This window comes from Mauremys reevesii, linkage group 4 (assembly GCF_016161935.1).
Source record: "Mauremys reevesii isolate NIE-2019 linkage group 4, ASM1616193v1, whole genome shotgun sequence".
Lineage (NCBI taxonomy): Eukaryota > Metazoa > Chordata > Testudines > Geoemydidae > Mauremys > Mauremys reevesii.
This window is the reverse complement of record NC_052626.1, coordinates 23405963-23428769: the sequence shown is the minus strand read 5'-3', so window position 1 is coordinate 23428769 and position 22807 is coordinate 23405963. Positions and strand designations below refer to the sequence as shown.

The 22807-nt window shown below is 43.3% G+C and overlaps 1 protein-coding gene and 1 long non-coding RNA gene across 6 annotated transcripts in view; one reads left to right on the top strand and one right to left on the bottom strand.

Moving 5' to 3' along the window:
* Positions 1-22807, bottom strand: part of BEGAIN (brain enriched guanylate kinase associated) — a 243835-nt gene that overhangs the window by 113724 nt on the left and 107304 nt on the right. For 2 of the 3 annotated variants that reach the window (XM_039533111.1, XM_039533112.1), the window contains one exon: positions 7441-7530. The exons of the other annotated variant lie outside the window; for it this stretch is intronic. In XM_039533111.1, coding sequence (XP_039389045.1) covers positions 7441-7530 — 90 coding nt within the window. The remainder of the gene's footprint in view (positions 1-7440; positions 7531-22807) is intronic. 3 annotated transcript variants of the gene reach the window in all.
* Positions 1161-21172, top strand: LOC120402769. 3 transcript variants are annotated; one of them, XR_005597282.1, is made up of 4 exons: positions 1161-1267; positions 17711-17875; positions 18371-18495; positions 19375-21172. It is a non-coding gene; the product is annotated as an uncharacterized LOC120402769 (long non-coding RNA). The 3 variants fall into 3 exon arrangements; XR_005597281.1 differs by having other exon boundaries at positions 19229-21172; XR_005597283.1 differs by lacking the exon at positions 19375-21172 and adding an exon at positions 19046-19220.

The following is a 22807-nucleotide window of genomic DNA, read 5'->3' as shown; positions in this document are numbered from 1 at the left end:
AGCTGGCAGCTGCGGAAGGGAAGGGGAGGGGCAGAAGAGCTAACCCCTGGCTCACATAGGAGGGGCAGGGGAGAAGAGAAGGAGATTGAGCTCTGATTGGTTGCTCCACCTCTGGAGGAGGCAGGGCAGTGTGGCAGATGGCCAGTCAGAAGGTGGCTTTTCTCCCCTTCTTCTCACATGTACTTTTCAAAAAATTCCATGGCACATCTGTTTAGGTCTGATGGCACACCAATGTGTTGAGGCAAACTGGCTGGGAATCACTGCTCTATTCTATATGTACTATCAGTAACCAAAGGCTCTTTTTGGGTCAAATTGAAACATAATGAATTTTTATTCATTTACAGCTTTCAGGAATAGATTAAAACTCATAAATTATTAAATGAAGTCTCTTCACTAGGCAGTCAGGTTTCCCCGAGGTGCTGAAAACTGCAGAGGACAAGACTTACCCAAATAACAGTGAACAGTGGGGAATCCAAACCTCTATTTTGGGGAATATTCTATTCTGCCGAACGCTGAGGAATCCAGGATGCAGCATAGCTGATCGGGAGGAAATAACTTATTGCTATAAATCATGATACTCATATTGTATCATAGGCAGCACTGCTAGTTATGCCAACCTCTGCAGTTTATATAATTCTCCTGCATAGAAAATCTGAGTCAGATCTCTGAAGAGTGATTTAATATTTCTGTTAACTTGATTTGTATCCAGAGTCTTCAAAATGCATTTTCAGTTCTTATTAACAAGATAGCCAGTTTTGCTGAAGAGACACTTTTGAGGGTTAAATATCTGAGTGAGATGAGGCTGTATGTATGAGAGAGAAAGATGAATGTGTCACACACAAAAATCAGAAGGCTAGTGGCTTAAGTCAAAAGTGACTAAAGACATCTAATTAGAGAGACAACGTGGGTGAGGTAATATTTTTATTGGACCAGCTTCTGGTGGGGAAAGAGACAAGATTTCAAGCTTTCTTCTGAAAGAGCTCTGTGTAGCAAAGCTTCTCTCTTTTCCCCATGTGACAGGGTGTATAAACCCCACAGTAGGAGTGAAAAGGTTAAGGAAAAACTCTGGGCCCAAATCAACCCCACCCTGCTGCACCTGCAGAGCATGTGCCAGGTCGAGGTGGGGCTTAAAAGGCACCCAGACAGCTCAGAAGGGGGCTGACTAGGCAGGGAGAAGGACCTGCCCTGGGAGCATCTAAGGAAGGACATGGAAGCTGCTCCTCTAAGGAGAGAGGACCTGATCTGCTAGAAGCCAGACTGACTAAAGGTACTATGTTTGTTCTACATTATCTTGGTTACAGACTGAAAAAGCTTAAATTATAGCATGGAGGGGTAAGAAGTGGCCCAGGGAGGACTGTCTTAAGGTGCTTGTGGTGGGTGCCTAACCTTGGCTACCCCCACAGGGCTCTGGGCTAGATCCTGATGGCACGGGAGAGCCTAAGTTTCCATACCACTAGCGGCCTTTCCTGCCAAGTGCCAGCCATTGCATCCCAACAGAAGTTGATTCAATAATATATTACCTCACCCAATTTGTCTCTAATATCTTGGGACCAACACAGCTACAACAACACTGCAAACAATAAGGAAGTCTTAGTCAGTATAGAGGAAGTCTAAACTATCATAATCTATACTTTCTTTTGCCCCCACCCTGCAAACTATCCTAATTAGATTCTCTTTAGAGTCTAAACTGATTTACTTATCTAGACTCAGCAATTTTTAGAGCAACTGATATATTTAAATAGACATTAGCAAAGGGTTGTAAGTAGAGTGGGTCAAATTTTCTATCAAATGTGGAACTTGATGGAAACTTTTTTCCATCAAAAATGCTATTTTGTCAAAACTGAAATGTTTTGTGGAAACATTTAGAGTTCAGTGGACACAATGCTCAGCTCCAGGATGGAATTTCTTTAGGGAAGGTGTGAAGAGACTGTGTTCTACTCCAGAATAGCCAATAGCCTAGTGTGCTTGGCTGAGAACTGGAAGATCCATGTTCAAGTCCCTGTGCTCCTTGATTAGGAGTGGGGCCTTTAACCTGATTTCCCACATTGCAGGTGAGAGCCTTAACCACCAGGCTATTCGCTATTCTGAGAGCTCTCTCTTGCTTTTTCATGAAAAATGTTAAAAGCTCTTGTTTTTGTTCCACATTGGAACAAAACCATTCTGCGACACCTAGAAATTATTCATGAAAGGGAATTGTTTCCTGCCAAACCCTAGTTACACATAGGTCTAATGGAGCTTGAGTAAAGGTGTCTAATTTACATCACGTTTGAATTTGCCTGTGTGTTTGGGGAAAATAAAAGGGTGAACAGCTAGAAAAGATGCAGGAGAAGAACGAAATGTAGAGAAAAGAGGTGAGCCTGCTTCCCATCTTACTAACTACAGTGAATGCTGCAGTGCACACACTTGGTGAACATGCATTCAGATTGTGAGTGGTTGTTTTGCCCATTTGCAACTATTTGTGTAACTGGAGAACGACTACACTTGTGTGATACTGGGTTTTGTACAAAGGTATTCTCTTCTTGTTGTTTACTTTTCTCTATTCTCCTCTCTTAAAAGTTCCAGTCATCCAATCAGGGAGAAAAAAATCCAGGTGACTTAGATGAGCAATCGCTTATCGAGCATCACAAACTGTTCACTTCAGTTATTTGCTAATATCCCAAAGGCTGATATGTTTGCATAAACTATTTGGTAAAAATGTGCGGAAAAACAAAAATACTTTTGTAGTCATAAGGATGATTCAGAAAGGAAAAAAAAGGGCTGAGTCTGTCAGATCATTTATTTGTAACAAATAGCTCAACTTGCCTAACAAAGACTCTTGGGAAGTTGCCTGTCACTGTAGCAAGTCAGTTTAAGTTGTATGAACATTGACTACATTTTATATCCTCCAATGTCAGAGAGAGACACCCAGTGATCTGTCCTTTATTTTTCTAGGGAATCCAGGCTAGTAAGTCCTGAATAATAATAATAAGAAAATATCAAGGGAATAAGAAATGGGGATAGCAAAATTAGAGGTAGACCTCTATTTTGCCACTACAGTTTGTAAGCAAAGTGGAAGCTCTCTAGGCAGTTCATAAAGCATCCCTAAATCACACCAAATCACCTTAACACAACTTCTGGGATGGGGAGACAGGGGGTGTTAATGATTGCTTTGGCTTGCAGTTAAGAATAAGTATTTCCTCCACTCCCTTTGGGTATTACTAAGGAAGACCTGCCACATCAGCTCTCATACATATAACTCTATATTCTAATAATGTTAATGGTTCTTCCTTCTTTTTCTACTTTTCTTCTTTGTTTGTTCTTGATCCGTCTAGAATAGCTTGGCAGCTACATTGAAACACTATTATGGCTTTGCTAAGGAGAAGCTCATTTGATCACCCACACACTGCCTCATTTTGTTGTGTGTCTGTCTCAAATGTTCCTTTTCGGTAGCAGAAAGTTGCGTGCCTGTCAGAATACAGCACGTCGTAAGGATCAGTGAAGCGCCATGTACAGCGGCACGTTGAATCTCTTCTTTTATCACTTCCTTTAAAAGGACAGGGAAGATCTATGGAAAGATGATGTGGCATAAGGAAAGAGAATCAACTCCTGTCCTACTTCAGATAAAGCAGCCAGATTCAAAGAACTTGCTAGGTGGACGGGTACAATCTCCCTCATTTGGCAACTTCTTTCCCCTCTGTTTTTTTTTCTCCTTCTTGTTCCTGCTTTCTTTACTTTGGTTTAAAGCTTACCTGCATCTGGTTGCTTCTCTGGGGGCTGTTGGTTTCATGAAAAAATGGGTGAGGTCATATCTTTTATTGGACCAGCTTCTCTTGGTAAGAGACAAGCTGTGGCGCTTACACAGAGCTCTTCTTCAGGTCTGGGAAACATCCTCAGTACCCACACTCCAAGAAGAGCTCGATGTAAGCGCAAAAGCTTGTCTCTCTCACCAACAGAAGTTGGTCCAATAAGATATTACCTGACCCACCTTGTCTCTCTAGTAGCCTGGGACAACACAGCTACAACAACACTGCATACAACAATGGAAAATATCAAATTTTGTTTCATGCCAGGCACTTACAGAGGGTTTGTAGCTATGTATATATGCTTCTGGCTCTAGGAGAAGACATCTTAGGTTGGTTCTGGAAGGAGGAGTTAGAAAGAGCAATGTTTTCCCCTCCCATACTCTGTATGAAGAGTGTATCTATATATTAATCAATTTCATTAACTGGTTGTCCATTTTATTAGTCACACTTGCACTCTGGTCACCTTTCATGGCAAAAGTCACACAAGCAATTTGTGTTGTACCTAAAATGTGAATATACTGGGATCAATCTTTAGAAAGTAAACAGTGGCATTTCAGATATCTTGGGTGGTAACTGTTGGTAACTGCTGAAATTCTACTGGCAGCTGCTATAGGACTGTTCTTTGTTATTCTATGCTCTCCAACGCACAATGGCTGTGTTCTATAGTCAGAGCAGCATGCTGTCAGAAAGAGGATGAATAATAGGGATTTTTGTGCAAGGTTTTTGGCAACACAATATATCTCCAGTGCATAGACACCAGGAACACCAACGCTTGATGAGGTGAGCTAAAGAACATCATTTAGCCTGAACAATCTATGTCCTGTAAAAAGTAATTCAGATACCTTGGGAACTAATGCTGCTCTCAGTTACACGTGTACAATAATTCCTGAGTTGAATGGGAGTATTGAGAGCTTACCTGGGGGCAGAAATGGCCTCTAATGTTACCTGAATGAAATCTGTGTAGCTGAATATTTAAAAATATCTTCAGTTTGCTGACATTTGCAAATGATTTTCAGCTGGGTGATCAACTTGCTATTATGGCAAATCAGATATGTGCTGTCATCGTTGGTTCATTATTTTGATCCTCACCTCTTTGTTTTAGATGCTACGCTGCACTATTTTAGGACTTGCAAACTGACAAGTTTCCTATTCTGCAAGAATCTAAATGAGTACACCTCTAGCAAGTTGCTCAGCATGTTGTGAAATCAGTTCAAACAACTGTTCTCCGAGTTCCAAGTGTCATGACTTATTATTTGAGCAGTGGGTAGTTTTATTCTACACACTCAGCTCAGCTGGCTTTTCAGCATAGGGCTAAATTCTGTCTTCTCCTATGTGGATACACTGGGGACAAGTACTAGTCAATAGCTCTCCCTTAACAGTGGAGAGAGCCAGATTAGCAAGCAGGGGATTGTTGTACAGCATCAGAAAGGCTAACATCTGGCAGCAGATGCTCAGGTGAGCACATGCGGCACTGTTCATCAGCAGGTGTGAAAAGCACTGCACAGCAAGCTCCTGCACAGGCATTCTGTCTCCATCAGCCCTGCTCAGGCAGTGGCTGCAGAACTCATTTACTAATTAAAGTGGCTTAATTTTTTAACATGTTTTTATTAGAGACTGACTGAAATGGCCTGAATTTGCCTTTTGCCAAGAGATACTTACTACTTAAATGCAGCCTACAGTACTGTAGTTAGTACAGGGGCCACTTTTGTGCTCTCTGAAGTGAGACTTTTCTTTATGAAGTGACTGGAGTGTGTGTTTTTTTTTTTTTAAATCATGGGTGAACCAGGTTTGATAAAATTCAATCTGCCCACATTTTACATGTTCTGACAACTTTTATAGCTAGTATCTTTCATTTTCACACACCTATGCACTTCCTAGTCCCAACCAGAAGCAGAACTCCTAAAATACAACCAGAAAGCCGATTCTGGTGAGATTTCCAGACACTCTTTGAAGAACTAAGAGTTTTGAACAGTTTGCATGTGATTTGGGAGTATTTACCTTGAAACTCATAATTATTTTTAGGTTTTATCATCACAAAAGTATTTTTGCATGGTTGGTTCATTTTGCAGTTCTTTCAGATGCTCATGCAATAATATTAGCGTCATCTTTTAGGCTTACTCTGCTCCATTTAAAAGTTGCTAAACATTTTTGGAGGAACTAGAAATGGCCTGATCCAAAATCCAGGATCTGAATACCCTAAAACTTGAGTGTTTGAAATCCAGCTGTGATATTTTTTCCCCTAAGTGCAAGCTCATTTTTATTAGTAACTAAGAACTACAAATGGGCAGTGAGTGAATTTCAGGTGTGCTTAGCAGGCATTATAAGAATAAAACTGTTTAGCTGGTCATAAACCAAGACTACTATATACTGTACCTTATACCACAGTCAAGTCCTCCAAACTCTATGACAGTAATCCATTTAAAAAGTAACACATGTAAGATCATGCTGAATGGTTACACTATGGGTGGGCAAACTAGTTCCGATTAAAATGAATTCCCAAACATCAAATCAAATTGAAACTCAAATTCTTTTTATAAGGGTGGAAATATGTTGCTTAATTTGTTTCATTGGTCACTTCCTGGTTTCAGCCATGACAAGAAGCAGAGATGCCAATGAAGCAAAGTTATTCTCATATCTGGACCATGGTAAAAATAGAAGTCATTTGCAGTGAATTTAAGGATTAGAAAATATCTACTGTAATTTAAACCGCTTCCCCAATATATGACATGTTTGCCGCTCAGGGAAGTCTACTTCTCTCCAAATGTCGAATGGCTATTCCTACTCTTCAGTACCCCAGATACTACTTGGCACACTGTATATTATAGGAAGAATCCTATATACATTCTTTCTTGCACTAAGATCTCTGTAAGGTTGGGAAACCACAACACTTCTTTGAGGAAAATCTGCATATTGCAACAATATGCAAGGTAAACCCTAAGGGTAAACCTATCATCATTTTCTTGTCTTATGAATATTTGTCCCAGTGAAAATTTTATAGGATGAGTGAACAGTTTCACTTCTAGGTACCTGCAACTTTTAATGATGTTGGGTGGATACCAGCAAAAGGAACAAAGGAGAAATCCATGGAGATAGTAGGAGAAAATGAAAGACAAGTATGTGGAAAAAATGGAAAAAGTCATTAGTTTACTTTATACTGTGTGCTATATAGGAACATCAAGCTAAAATTAATCATGACTGCTCCATGAAAGGATATGATGGGCTTACATCATCTATGCACCTATTGCTTTGAGAGAACCTGACTCATGGAGCCCAAGGGGAAAAAAAAGAACAAAAGAGATCTAGAAATATATAAACATTGGCAATTAAGAAATGTAACCTGGTCAAATTACTGTTGCATCAATAATGGATGAAATGTGAATGTATTTTCATAACCACACTGACAGAAAAGTTATTGACTAATAGTAGGAATCTGAAAATGCGGCAGCTTTTATACATATTGGCAATAATTACTACAAGCTGCCATGAGACAATCACCTAGAATACTATCAAATATATTTGCTGCTACTTCCCTGATTCAGAAATATTGTATAGTTGGGATGTGAGCTACTAAAGACTGACGTGAAGAAAAGAAACAAGTTACTGACATGAGAAAGTTAGAAAGAAAGCATAACTTAACAAAACATCACTTTTTAATTACCTGTCCCAGAGGGTAGGTGAAGATTTTGCGAGCCTGCCCTGGAGAATTCTAGGTTGCCATAGGCAAGTTGGCACCCAGGAATTTCGTACCCTGCAGCATGAATAGAGGATAAACCATGGCTAGGTATGGCTCATAAGACATCTGAGTGGAAACCTAGCTAGACAACCTGTTTACAAGCAGGTTATGACATAATTTAGATATTTAAGTAATGTATTGAAATTCACACTATATTACTGTAAAGCAATACTAAATCTACACACAAGATGCTTCAACCCACATCTTCGTTGGTTATCTTGCATGAGACCTTTTTGTAGTTTACACAAAATTTGTAGGACCAAACTCACCCTGGGTCTGAATGGGTGCATCCTCATTGACTTCATTAGAGCAGCACCCACTCAGTAATTAGGTCTTTATAATTCCACTGTACCACATGATGTTAAACAGATTTATATTTCGTATCAATTGGGCCAACAAAGTAACTTTTGTGCACTGTGGCAGTAGTATGTTTAATTAAATCTGGGCTGAGATTCAAGTTCTGCATTCCATGTACTGTGCACATCCAACAGCAGCAGAAAAATAGCTGTAAAATGTTTGCTGAAAATGGAAAACACAAAAGCGAATAAACCTGAACAAGCAACATAAACCATGATTAACACTCAGCAGAAGTGGATTCAGAGCCAACAAAAGGACAACAGGTAGGCATACCATCAACAGGAACTCCTGGGCAATATTTATCACTGCCCAACATTAACATCAAGCAGTACTGGGAAGACTGGATATTTCCCAGTATTCTATTCAGTCCTTATTTAGGCAAATTCCTACTAAAGTCAATGGGAGGTTTTCCTGAGTAATATCTGAGTAAGAACTATAGGCTTTGGCCCTACAAGCTGAATCCAGATTGTTCTCCTGCATGCCTAAAAATGCAGCCTAATACTACTTGGCATGGAAACAAAGACCGTGATTTTGTTCACTTAATTACTATTCATATTTAACAAGCAAGAATGTTTATATAGCTTGTAGTGTATCTGATGGCTAATGACAACGTGTACAGGATATCCTACTTCCCAGTGCTCATAATTAGAGTACTTAGTATTATAAGGAATGACCCATCAGCATGTGTTTTTATAGGCTTCTCTATACGTAGTGGGATGCATATATAGAACAGGGTGTAATTGCTGCACCTGCATTGAGAATGTCTGAACAGAACTGGAACAACGATGTAAAAGACAACCTTGCTGATTGCTACTGTTACAGTAGAGTGAAGCTGGCAACAGCTACATCTCAAAAGCAAGGGATGCCTAGATGATGCACTTTGAATACCATGATGAACAGCACTGTGTAAGTATACTTTATTACTATAGTAGTAGCTTTGTGCCAAATCCTGAGGACCTAAAGCCTTCCTCAGATAATTCCCAAGGAGGACCATAATAAAATTTTGCTCAGTCAAGTATGTGAAATCATTCCAGATTAATGTAGATAAATCTGAGAACAGAATTTGGCTCAATGAGACTTTGCCAAAGCAAATAATATAATTAAAGAAAATAATCCCTCTGGATTATAGTACCCATTAAAGATACAACTATAAGATTTGCGCACATTGACTAATACCCTATGATAACAATAATACTCATTGTTTGAGTGTGTGGGTAGCAGAATGATGCCTTTACTTGAGAAAATAAGGGCCACAGCCTGCCATTTAACTTAGAATCAAATGAAAGTTCTCCTTTTGAAATTGAAGAATTGTGCAAAGCATATGTTAACCTCATATCGAAATGCTAGCTATGTATCACCACTAACAAGAATCTGATCAGAGTGCTTTAAAAGAACCCTGAAAAATCGATATGATCTATAGATGAGGGAATAATCTTGCTGATGTTATGTTGTAACCCATGCACAGGACAGTTTTATATGCATCTCACAATTAACAATTGATTGAAGAAACTGCTGTAGTTTTGCTATCTTGCGATGTGGTCTGGTATGCTTCCAATACTCTAGCATCTTAATGAATAATAAGTGAAACGACACCTAACCATGCTGGTGTGTTGAAAATTAAATACTCTAGTGTAAATAAGAGAAGAGCTTATTAGTTTCTAGATATTGTCATGCTTCAGCTGTTGATTAAACATTGAGAAGTTTGTCATTTTAGAAGATCAGCTGAGGTTTCTTGTTTGAGAATAAGTGAGGTGCTATGGCTTAGCCACCAGTAACTCATTTCAGGCAAACATTCCTATTTCTCTGAAATCTTGTTGTGATTAGTTAGGGATAGATGATGCTTTAGGCACAGCCCTGAGCAGGTGCTGATACATAAACTGCTCTACCCCAGGACTGACTAGCACTGGGGGCATCTCAGAGACATCCCTCAGCACAATCAAACCCTGCTCCCCTCTTGTTCTGAAAGGGGAAGGCATCTGAGGCGCAAGAGGGGCAATGGGGTAAATTACAGCAGCCTTTGAAAGGGTGTAGTTTACATTCCTTCCCTCTCCTCTCTGCACATGCCTGAACACCTACTCTGGCCAGCAAGAGGGTGGAGCCACAGGAATGCCCCCTTTCCACCCCTTTGCGCAAAGAAGAAAGTATTCAAGACATCTGGGCTGGTTCTGCACCAGACCCAAGATCAGGGAATGTCTGTCTTGGCTGAGCAGGATTGTATATATGCTGGAGAGGGGGCTTGTACACCTTGTTTTCCCTCCTCAGCTGAACAGGAGACGGGCACTGTCTACCACTTACTTGACAGTAACAGGGTTTATAAAAAGAGCAAAGCTCACAGCCTCTGAGAAGCTTGTTTTCTCTTAGTTTGGAGTCTGACATGGATCATGTGTGGGCAGACAGCTGTGAGGATGTAAAAATAAGGGACAGCCTGAGATTCAGTGGATTTTTCTCCATCACACTATCTTACAGGTTAGATAAACCTGAAAATAAATAAAGGAGGCAAGGAGAAATGTCTAATTTCTATTGTACATTTGTGCTGAGTGCTTTTTTAGCAAGCTGTCAATCTTATGTTTGATTCTGGCTTTGCCTTCCTGCTGTGATTATCCAGCCCACTCTGTGCCTCTTAATTAATTAACATATGAGTAATTAATTACTTCTTTCTGTGCTGACATTCTTATCAAGTGGTGATTGGGGGGGAAAGACAAATTAAGTTCCCAAAATTGAAAGAGGTCTCAGTGCAGCCTCCATTTTGTATCTGAAGATCAATAGGTACATAACTGGAGACTGCATTTAAATAACTAGCTTCTTAATGTCTTCCAAAGGCAACAAAGATAATTCAGTCAAAGATTTTTTTTTCCCCAAAACTAGTGAAACTTGTCAAAACCAATGAGTTTAATAAAAAATAATTTATAAAACCCCAACAAACCCAAGCAAAAACCTCGCAAACATTTTCCTAATGAAAGAGCAAGGCTTGCAAGCTTCACAAGGGATCACACAAAACCACTGGACTGGATTCTCCAATTCACAAAGTGAACTTAAACTAGCCAGAGATTCAGCCTGGAGAATTCCCCCCGAATAGGGAATTGGTGGCAACCTAAATGCCACTCGCCTGCCTCCATGGGTAGCAGAAGTTGATGGGGCTGGCGGTGAAAGGGGGGCAGTCTCAGTAGTGAGGGAAGGAGATACTTGGTGTGGGACATGAGATGGCTCCTCTACACCCCCGTTGAAGTCTCTGCAGGGCCGGCTCCAGACCCCAGCACGCCAAGCGCACGCTTGGGGCGGCATTTTGCCGGCAGGGCGGCAGGCGGCTCCGGCGGACCTTCCACAGTCATGCCTGCGGGAGGTCCACCGGAGCCGCGGACCTCCCACAGGCATGACTGCGGAGGGTCCGCTAGTCCCGCGGCTCCGGTGGACCTCCCGCAGGCATGACTGTGGAAGCTCCACTGGAGTCGCGGGACCGGCAACGCGCCCCCTGCGGCATGCTGCCCTGCTTGGGGCGGCCGGATTCCTAGAGCTGCCCCTGAGTCTCTGGCACCCATTGGGCAGGTTTGGGGGAGGAGTGTGGAATGACTAGCATTACCTAGCTCCCAGGGGCCACATGGAACTTCTTTTGGCCAGCATTAACCACAGGAAAGGCTCCTTCTTCAATTAAGAGATGGGGTTTATGGAATTTGTTACTGAACTACCCCAACAAAAAAATGGATTTCTTGTCTGGTTTTCAAATCCCATGTGGGAGTGAGGTGCCACTGCAGGGCAGAGAACTCTAAGTCCATTAAAGCCTTTGAGTGTATCATAAGGGCAAAGAGTACTACAGGAAGAGTGGCAGGCCCCTTCCCATGCAGGAATTGTGCATATCTCCCTGAGGTGTGGTACTGAAGAAGGTGAAGGGGGAATACAGGTTTATTCACTACTTGTCCTACCCTTGGGACTAATCAGTAAATTACTATATAGACCCCCCCACTACGCTGGATGAGAGACTTCTCATCTTATACAGTAGAAGCCACAGTCAAGGTATGTGGCCCTGGGGTGATGTTAGCTAAATGCGACATCAATACTGCATTCAGGCTGCTTCCAGTGCATCTCAGAGACTGTAATTTGCTTGGGTTTCAGTTTGAAGGTGACTACTAGTTTGATAAAGCCATGCCCATGGGGTGCACAGCGTCATGTGCTGCTTACAAAAGAGTGGACGATTGCATACACAATTGGCCTGAATCACTTAGTGCACTATCTCAATGACTTATTATTTGCAGGAAAACTTGGGACTGACAATGGTGAGTACATGCTTCTGAATCTAGCTGAGTGCCTTGGGGTTCCCCCCTCACCACTGAAAAAACAGACGGTCCCACTCAAAGTTGTAACATACCTAGGCATTGAACTGGACACAGTTTGTTGTGTTTCTAGGTTACCTGCAGAGAAGCTGGAATTGATCAGGGCACTGACAGAGCCTCTTAAAGAGGCTCAAGAAATTACACTGATGGAACTTCAGGTATGAGGCCACCTGAACTTTGTGTTTTGGATAATGGCTCCTGGTTATATGTCACAATTTTAGGGCAACTGCACCTGTATTTCCCTATAGGAGTTTGGCAAGGGTACCCACACTTAGGATTCCAGCTCCACAGTCAGGGCTGGCTCCAGACCCCAGCGTGCCAAGCGCGTGCTTGGGGCGGCGTCCCGTGGGAGGGCGGCAGGCAGCTCTGGTGGACCTCCCGCAGGCATGCCTGCGGAGGGTCTGCTGGTCCCACGGCTCCGGTGGAGCATCTGCAGCCGTGCCTGCAGGAGGTCCACCGGAGACACGGGACCAGCAGATCCTCCGCAGGCACGTCTGCAGGAGGTCCACCGGAGCCGCGGGACCGGCGACCGCCACAGCGCCCCCCGCAGCGTGCCGCCCTGCTTGGGGTGGCGCAAATCCTAGAGCCACCCCTGTCCAGTCATTGCCTCTCTTGGGTGGAGACCAGTGTCTCACTCCATTTGGATGGGGATATAGTCTGACTGATCAGTTCCCTGCTCTCACTGTTACTTCTGGCCGAGGCAGGCTGCTGAAACAGACTTGCTTGAAGCAAACCTTTTCCCCAGGTAAGGGGAAATCCACTTTGTGGGAAATCCACTTCACACATATTGTTCCAAAGAGTCATTTGGGATTCCTCACACCTAATATTAGGCAAGTCCATAAGGCTGGCTTGGATACAGCAGGATCATTGTCACACTGGCACATCACCTCCTCTACAGAAGTGGGTGTAGCTAGGGTGCTGATTGGCATCCTAGGGAAACCCACTGACTTACTACCTGGATGGGTTTATTGCCTGGATACCCTTTCTGCCATTACCTTACATAAATTCATGTCAACTATACACATGGTAAACATTCTGCTAGCAATCCAGCATACAGCCTTCAAAAATCCATATCGTCATTTTAACCTATGGAACTGAGCTTTTACATGCCCCCCTTTCTACCTTGTTATCCCAAAACATTTGGGTGTAAACTTGAAACTTAGTTCTCCCATACCCATCTCCCTCCCTGTTTCTAGGGAGTGTGTTTGTGGTATCCCCGTGGCCCAGGGGTTATCTGCCTCAGTGATGAATTGAGCCCTGTTCCACCCTAAGATACTACAAGCAGCCATTCTTTGGCCCAAAGGAAGAAATATGTCACAGCTGCCTCCCTGTGGAACAGCTCTCAACCATGCACAGATCCATGGACCATATTATAAATAGACATTCTGCTAACTTGGGTAAGGAGACTGGCAAGGGCCTTCATTTTATACTGCATGTGTTTTAACATCCTTTTTCGTGCAAGTGCAAGTCCCAGGAGTGGACAATGGTGTCTGCTGATTTGACAGATTCTGGAAGCTCACCCAGTTGTCAATAGGGATCCACTGGTGATGGCCCCAACAAGTCTATAACACTGGCTTGTGACAGCTGAAGGGCTAACTGTGGGCTTGGTATCCCCTGGTAGTAGGCCCTCCGAGTCTGATATGCCTGGTGTGCATTTGCCAAATGGAGGTGCTGACATATGGCGAAGGAATGTGTGGGAAAGGATTGGGCAGGAGTTGTGATACCAGGGGGCTGGTTAGGGGAGTGCCCAAGCTAGTTGCTGGCACTCCCTTTTGGCTGGTTCACAGTGTATGTAAAAGGATAAAATAAATGGTTTCCCAGAAATAAAAACTGGGATTTTGCTGAGGTGCCTTGGGCTCATGAGATTGGGTGAGACCTCCTGGCCCTTGTGTGCTTGGGTGAGACTTTGCAGCCCTCATGGGCTGAGGTCACCATCTTTCTGGCTGGGGGAGGGTGGTAGGACTCAGAACAAGGTGGGTCCTTGGGGTAGGCTGAGGAGAGCCTACCTTGAGTTATGGGTTATATGGTAGGTGCCCTGTCTCCCTAGTGTGAGTTACAGGTTATATGATAGGAACCCTGTAACCCTCAAACTAGTTACGGGTTATATGCTAGGAGCTCTGTAACCTTTGTACTAGAACCACCTAAATGCTTGGTATAGGAGATTACAGGTCATGGGCAGGTAGTGCCCCTCCCCTGTATTTATATTTAATAAAAGTTGCAGCCAGCAGTTTAAACTTCATCCATATGTCTGCATGAAAGTTGCTATGCAAGTGTATGGAATAGTCATGCTGGGAGTGTGCTGGGGTGTCGGTTGCAGTTGGGGAAGCACTGGAATGGGTTACCTAGGGAAGTGGTGGAATCTCCTTCCTTAGAGGTTTTTAAGGGCAGGCTTGACAAAGCCCTGGCTGGGATGATTTAATTGGGAATTGGTCCTGCTTTGAGCAGGGGGTGGAACTAGAGGATCTCCTGAGGTCCCTTCCAACCCTGATATTCTAGGATTCTGTGTTGCTATACCCAGCCATAAGGACCCCAGCAAAGTTGCTACCCAGACATTCCTGAAGTAAGGTGGTGCCTTGCAGTTGTTGACCCCAGGAGGGCCTTAGTTTGTGTTGACATACGCTTTTGCTTTTCCCGCACCCAGAAGCAAAGTAAGCAGACCCACAAAAGCGAGGCCACTACCAGGATTAGTTGGCTGTGACCTGTACTAGGCCAACCCTGTGGTGGAAATTGAGTGTGGTGAGGGCCCCTGCCCAGCTAGGAAGGTGCCCCAGAGAGACTCTCTTTACATGAGGTCTTTGAGTTTTGCAGTTCATATGAACCCAAAACTCAGAAGAAAAGTTGACTGCCACAGATCTATCTATATAGCTAAAATGCACCAGTAAGTTTTGCCAAACCTGGTGCAAAATGAAAGTGATATAGCATTAGTGTCCATGTGGGAAGAGAACCTACCCTACGAATGCTAGGTGCATGCATTCTGTATTGCACACAGCTAGCAGTTTTCGTGCAGATGTGCTTTCCAAAGCATATTAAGGAAATAAGCAAATTAATGTTCTGGTACACAATGGAGAAATATTAATTTTACTCTCTGTTGCTTTTCAGTGCTTTGCTAGTAAGTCCTGCATAATTGCTCATACACAAGTTAATACAGAGAAATGCTCTCTGCTCCAAATGTGACAGATCTTGGCTTATAAAACTCCCCCAAAGGGATTTAATAACATCCTGTCTCAGATAATCAATGTCAGTTGTAGTCACTCTAATCCAATTCGCAAGTGCAAGGTTGAGAGATAATGAGTGATTATACAATTTATTTATTTGCCTGGCATATAAATATGAAAATGAATTAGCAGCATTCCTAACTTACATGGGAAATTGTGTGCTTTTCTAGTCTGCCAGTGATAACACATACATACGTTATCTGTCATGCATAAGAAATTGTAAATTTTGGGGTGGGGGGAAATATGGAAAATGTTATCAGTTCAGTGATCATTTTTTCTCCATAAAGGACTAGATGCTAAAACAATATAACCAGCATGGTCTACTTAAAAGTAATAGTTTTATAGTTATAGTATACAGCCAATGTTATTTCCTGCATGAAAAGTCCTCCTCTATAAATAGCCTGATTAAATGCAGATAAAACCTCCTGATTGCTATTTTGAAATACTGTATTATTATATTGTAGCCTGACAATATCATTCATCTTTCTGAGCCTTCTTTTTTTTTTTCATATCTTTATTGATTCTTTGTCTCCAGGCTCTTCCACACAGCAGTTTCCTTAACATCCTGCTCTGTGGGTGAAGGCACTGAGACAAATCCTGATATCAAGTGAGGTCTTACTCCATGCATACTACTGTAATAACCTGTTTTCACTTATTCTACAAGGCAAACTATTGGCCTAGTACATTCAATATGTTACTTTGAATACAGTCTCCAACCCAGCTGCCAGGAACCACATGAGATACTTTGAGACCAATAGTCACTTTGCAAACAAGTCCAAGATATTTGCTCGTTAACTATGCACAATACATTAATTCACTGTCCTGCAAGAACAAATAGCTGCTCTTCTGTTTATTGAGGTAGCAGATGACAGATCCTTTTATGACTGGGACAGACTCAGAAGAGCTGCTTTGCAACTAGCATATTTAAGTAATAATGTTATGGGAAAGAAAAACATAATGGAAAAGAGAAATCCATCTGCAAAAACTGGGGATTTCTAAAAGCTGAAGCAAAAGCGGAGGCTTCTGATAAGCATAAAAGATTTTTGGCTCATACACTCTTCTTCCAAAAACACTATTCCTGGTATCCAAGAAGAGAGATGAAGATTTTTACAAGCCACAGTGAGGATAATAGTGTTTCTCCTGCCTCCTGAGGGTTGAATATTTCACAGCTGCTCCTTTTTCAGTCTTTCCAAGGCTTAGGTGAATAACTGTTTGAGCAGACATACCCAAAGTGAGTAATAATTGGCCTGATTTTGCCACCCTTGCTCTTGCTCTCAAAAAGAATAGGGCAGTAAGGTACTACTTACAAGGAGTTAAAGAGGTCAAAATCAGGCTGTATATTAGGGCAGGGTTAAACTGACTACTTTTTTGATGGGTGCCTTGAAATGAAGGGGCCGTGAATGGACACATATATTATAGGGAGACATCTGCTACCAGGATTAATCCAAGCTCTGACATTATTTATATATTTTTTATACAGCACTATTTATGTCCCGTAAGACAAGTTAAAGCATAATTTCTGTAATTTTTGCTTTAACTAACACTGATCTGCTACTTTAAGTGCATGTATTCAATCTGATAAAGCTTGTTAGATCTGGTTCCAAATTTTAAGATTCAAGTTTGTATTAAAATGACTTAAATAGTAGATATGCCAAGTTGCGGACACCTAGGCCCAGATCCACAAAGGTTTCAATGGAAGTTAGGAGACCAAATACCTTTCTGGAGCTGGGCCCTAGTTTCAAGTGTTAATGTTTGTTCTGTTTTCTGGAGCTTTCTAAAAGCTATGAAAGTAGAATACTTTAGGTTAAGATCAAAGGTCTTCTGAGGTGTTACAGGTAAAGCTACTGTGATGAATCTGCTGAGCAGTAATAAGTCACCAGCAGGCAATGTGGTAAATTTGCTAATGCTGATTCTGTTTCCTCCTGTGAGGAGGGTTCTGAGTTGTGAGGTACAAAGGATTCCTGGGAAGTTGCAAGAAGTGGTACTTAGCATTTTTCTAGTACTCTATATTGTTCATAGCACAGCTCCAACTAACTTTAGTTGCAGTTGTGAGCGCTCAGCACTTCTGCAGATCTGGTCCCAGGTGTCTCACATTGTGCACCCAGAAAACAAAGAACATTCAGTTTAGTGACCTCGTGTGGAAGATTTTGGTTTACAGGCTCCGCTTAAGCAGTTATGCTCAGCATCCTATAGGAACTCTGTGGCAGAGGCTGGGATAGAATCCAATTCGCCAGCATGGCAGTCAACTGCCTTAACTATCCTTTCTTTTCCTGCGGTGTCTTGCCTTATTCATTACAGACCTTCCAAGTGTCACTGTGTCTATGGCCGATCAGCAAGAATCCTGGGCAGCAAGTTCCCTTCTGCCTGGAGCTCAATTGGAGTGCATCTCCAAGCCCCAGTCAGACAACTGTTTCATGTGAAGTCAACCAGTCCACTGCCAACAAGATTGTTTGTATAAAGATTGTAAGTATGGACAGGTTTTGGTAGTCAAATCCAGAGCCTGCAAGAGGGATGGAGAAACTGGTGGTTCTGGTATAGGTTAATGGGGTCATTAATAGACATGGGCTGTAGTCAGACAATGGTCAGAGAGAGCTGGGGGTGAGAGAACCTTTGGGCACTATACTCCTTCAATACCTCCATGGGGATGTACATCCATACCCACAAGGTAAGTCCAGATAATGATACAGAACCATACAGCTACCACTCACCTAGGGGTGGCCCCGAACTTAGTCTACCCTGTGATAACTGGGTGAGACTGGTAGTTCATCTGGGAACTGATGGGATTAGGATGAGGGGAGAGGTCCCAGAGGGGAAAGAGGGAGAAGCAGAAGACACAATGAGAGGAGACCCCCAGAGCTGATCAGGTTAGCTGGAGACAATGACCCAGGGGAAGGAACATCAACGTCTTTGGGTAATAGTTCCACATCACCAATCAATGACCCTGCTCACATCCTGCAGGGGCTTGAGCTAAGGACCAGCACACCCCACCCCCTGACTCAGACCTGCTTTTGAGCCAAGCTGACTGCATCGCCAAGCAACAGAGTGATTTGACATTGAGTCAGGCCTATTAACAGCTCACCCAGGTCAGTGATGAAGTACAAGACCCATGATTATTGAAACAATGGCTACACTTTAAATTACAAAGGAAAAATATACCAGGTGGTGAAAGACCCACAGATGGGGCAAGTCTGGATGCAACCCCTTATTCCTCAAAAGTTTTGAAGGGAGGTGTTAAAGCTGGCCCACGTGATACCCTGTTGAGGACATCTTGGGTGGGGAAAATCACTGGAAAGGGTGACCCGAAGATTCTATTGGTATGATGTCCACCAGGAAGTGTGGAACTAGTGTGCTGCAGGCCCCAAATGTCAGTGGGAAAGCTGGAGGAAGGTCTCTTAGGGAAGAAGTACTAGAGAAGCCTATGGTAGGTCCCCATTCAAAAGAGTAGGAATGGATTTAATAGGCCCTTTGGGGGGGGGAAAGCATAGTAGGATACCAATATATCTTAGTGATAATGCCCTATACTACACACTACCCTTGATACCTGAAGGCAGCAGTCATCACCACCGAGTTGATGAAAGTATTTGCTTGGATAGGGATTCCTAACGATACTCACATACCAGTTTTATGTCACAGTTACTGAAGAAGCTATGCAACTTGCTGAAGGTGAAACCTCTAAGAACATCCATTTATCACCCACAGACTGCCAGCTGGTGGAGCATTTTTAATAAAACTTTGAAAGCAATGCTAAATAAGTTTATGACCTCTCATTCTTGTTACTGGGATCAGCTCTTAACCTCCCTTCTCTTCCCTATTCAGGAAGATCCCCATGCTCCTACAGGATTTTCCCCATTTGAGTTTTTGTATGGGAGACAACCCTGGGAAATACTAGATCTGAGTCATGAAATGTGGGAGGGGCAGGAGTCAAAGTCCACCAACTCAATACAGTATTTATTATGATTAAGAGAGAAGCAAAAATCCCTGGGCGAGTTTGCAAAGGAGAACTTGTTGAAGGAGCAACACAACAAGGAGAAGAATTATAACAAGGGCACCTGTATCTGAGCGTTCCAACTGGGGGACCAAGTTCTATTTCTGCTACCTATCTCCGAATCCAAGCTGTTGGCCCAATGGCAGGGGCCTTTTGAAATAGTGAAGTTATGAACTTTACCAGCCTAGGAAGAGGAAAGCAACCCAAATATATCATGTCAACTTACTGAAGGTATGGAAAGAATGGGAGGGACTCATCATCATTCCATTCCCTCCTGAGCCTGAATGTGGCCCCCGTGCCATGATGGTTCCTCAGTTGGGGGACCATATCAGTTGGGGAAGGCTTATGACCTGAGCAGGAAGAGCAGATATGCAAACTCATCAGCACATTCATCTCTGCATTTTTGGCAACAACCGGGCTGCATGTACCCAGTGTTCCACTGTATAGAGACTGAACGCAGCCGGAAAGCGAGAGAGAGCATGCAACCATTAACCAGAAAAAATGTGGGAGACTGACAAGAGCTACAGAACATGTTGGTCACAGAGGTCATCGAGGAGTCACACAGTAGGTGGCAAACTCTGATAGTGCTCGTGCCCAAACAGGATGGCTCAACATGGTTCTGCATTGACTTTTGAAAAATGAATACAATAGCCAAATTCAACCCTACAGGTCGATGAATTGCTGGAGAGTCTGGAGGCTGCCCAGGCACATATCCACTCTTGACCTAACCTGAGGGGAACTGGCAGATCCCCCTTGCTCCTGAATCCAGGGAAAAGATGATGACCTTCTCTAGCCCCTGGGCTTATTCAAGTTTAGAATCACGCCCTGCAGTCTGCATGGGTCGTGGCTACATTCAAGAGGTTAATGGATAAAATACTGTGCCAACATAGTATGCGGCTGCTTATGTTGATGATACCATCATTTACAGCGGGACATGGGTCAACCACATAAAACACCTCACAGCAGTTCTACAAGCATTCTGCAAGGCTGGACTGATGGCTAACCCAGATAAATGTCAATTAGCCAACTGGGAAGTGAACTACCTGGGATACACAGTGGGTGGAGCATGGCTACGTGTATTATTAGGGAAGGCAAAAGGCCTTGTTAAAATACCTGAACCTCTCTATGAAGAAACAAATATGATGCTTCTGGGACAAGTGGGGCACGATAGGTGGTTCATACCCAATTTTGGCACCAGAGCCACACCCTGAACAGACTTAGTAAAAGATGTTTCACTCAGGCAGATCTGGTTGATCAAGGCCTGTGCCAAGACCTTCCAGGGATTAAAAAAAAAAAAAGCTGGTGAAGAAGGAACCTGTTTTATTTCACCCCGACTTTTCAGGACCTTTCACTTTACAATGGACACACTGGATGTCAGCCTTGGAGCTGTACTATTGCAAGAAATAGGGGGAGAGGAACGTCCCATCCTATATCTCGGCAAGAAGCTGTTGTCCTAAGAAGATGCCTATTCAGTGACAGAGAATAGGGCTCCTGTGGTAAAGTGGGCTTACATTGTTCCCGGTGGGGCCAACCATTCCAGCTAGTGACAGATCACATGCCCCTCCAATGGCTACAATCCATGAAGGACCATAACCCCTGAGTCATCTGGTGGAATTGGTCCCTGCAGCCATACCACTTTGAAGTACTGCATCAAGCCAATAAAGACCATAAAAATGTGGACTTTTTTTCATGAGACCGGTGTGGGGGGACAGTCAACCCAGATAGACCCGGCGACTCGGAAACTGAGTGGGAGGGTGTGAGATGGGGTCTAGAGGCCCCACGCTGAACCAGGACTGGGAATAGAGCAATACTGGGCTAAGGAAGCCCCACCTTTCAACAGGTGTAGGGCATGCTCCTAGTGGAGGAACAGTTTAAAAGAACATGGGGAGTCCAGGAAAAGGGGGAGGGGGAGAATGAGCTGCATATGGCACTGGGAAGCAAGGTTGATGCTGAGAGCTGTGCCAGGAGTGGCAACATCTTTGTAAAGGCTGCTCTGGCAGCAGAGACATGATAGCTTTGGTAGCTGAAAACCTGAAATGAGATGGATTCAACAGGACACTAAAAGTATGTTTCCTTTCCCTTCCCCAGCAAACACATATGTCTACACTGGGATAAAAGACCTGTGTCATGGCCGCAGCTGGTTTGGGTCAGATGACTTGGGTTTGTGGGGCTAAAAAGTTGCTGTTTTGATGTTCAGGCTTGGGCTTACTGTAAGAGACCCAGGAGAATTTACTAAACCAGTGACCACACCCTAAATTGAGGCATTCCAGACTGCTAGGCAGTGTCCCAGGGGAAAATATAATTTGGGGTAGTTCAATAACTGGGTTGGATGGGTGGAATGCGTGGGCCTGGGTCACGCTGTCCCGCCTCCACCTGATAGTGACCGAACCTCTGGGGGAGCAATCAGAGTGCACTGCGTTGATTCAGGGGCCCTTTCTGAGATGTCTAGCCTGGCAGAAACTGTAAGTCCACGACCTGACCACTGGGCCAGTTGGTCATTGGACCTTCTGACCAAAACATCCAACCTTGATTTTAAAGTGTTAACTAATGGAGAATCCACCACAACTCTTGGATAGTTGTTCCAATAGTTAATTACCTTCACTTTTTACAATTTGCACAACATTTTCAGTCTGAATTGTCTTGCTTCAAATTCTAGCCATTGGATATGTTATACATTTGTCTGCTAGACTGAAGAGCAAATTATCAAATTTCTGTTCCCTACATAGGTATTTAAAGGCTGTAATAAAGTCACCCCTTTCTCTTTGGTAGATTGATGGTGTGATCCACAAAGGTACTTAGGCACCTAAGTCATGTTTTTAGGCACCACTGTGATCCACAAAACTCCTGGTCAGCTGCCCCCTCACCCTGTAGGTGCCTAAATTCATTAAGCACCCTGATTTTTTTCCCTCTGGGCATTTGCACTCCAGCCTTTCTCTAGGCACCCGGCCACCTATCTCCTGCTTGAGTATGTGCACTGCTGCCTCATGATAGGCATCCAGATAGCTATCTGCCATCTAAGGCCCACAGCAATTCAGAAACCAGGAAAGACAGGCATTTGTCCGCCTCAGTTGTATGCAGGGGCCTGATCCACAATGTGGTCTCTGAGAATGCATATGGGATCAGGCACCTCAGGTGAGCTTACTTAAGGGGAGACAGAAAAGAGAAGGAGGACCCCCCCACACCATACCTTTCACTTAGTGGTTAGGGTATTCACCCAGGATGTGGGAGACCCCAGCTTCAAGTCTTCTCCTGAGAGGGAGAAGGGAGTTGAACAGGTATCAGTCACCTTATAGGTAAGTGCCCTAACCAGTAGATGATGGAATAGTCTGTCAGTCTCCCCATTGAAATTCTTTCACTTTAATTAGACAATTAAGTATTAATTAGGCCAGTGAAAGTGTTAGAAGGACTTA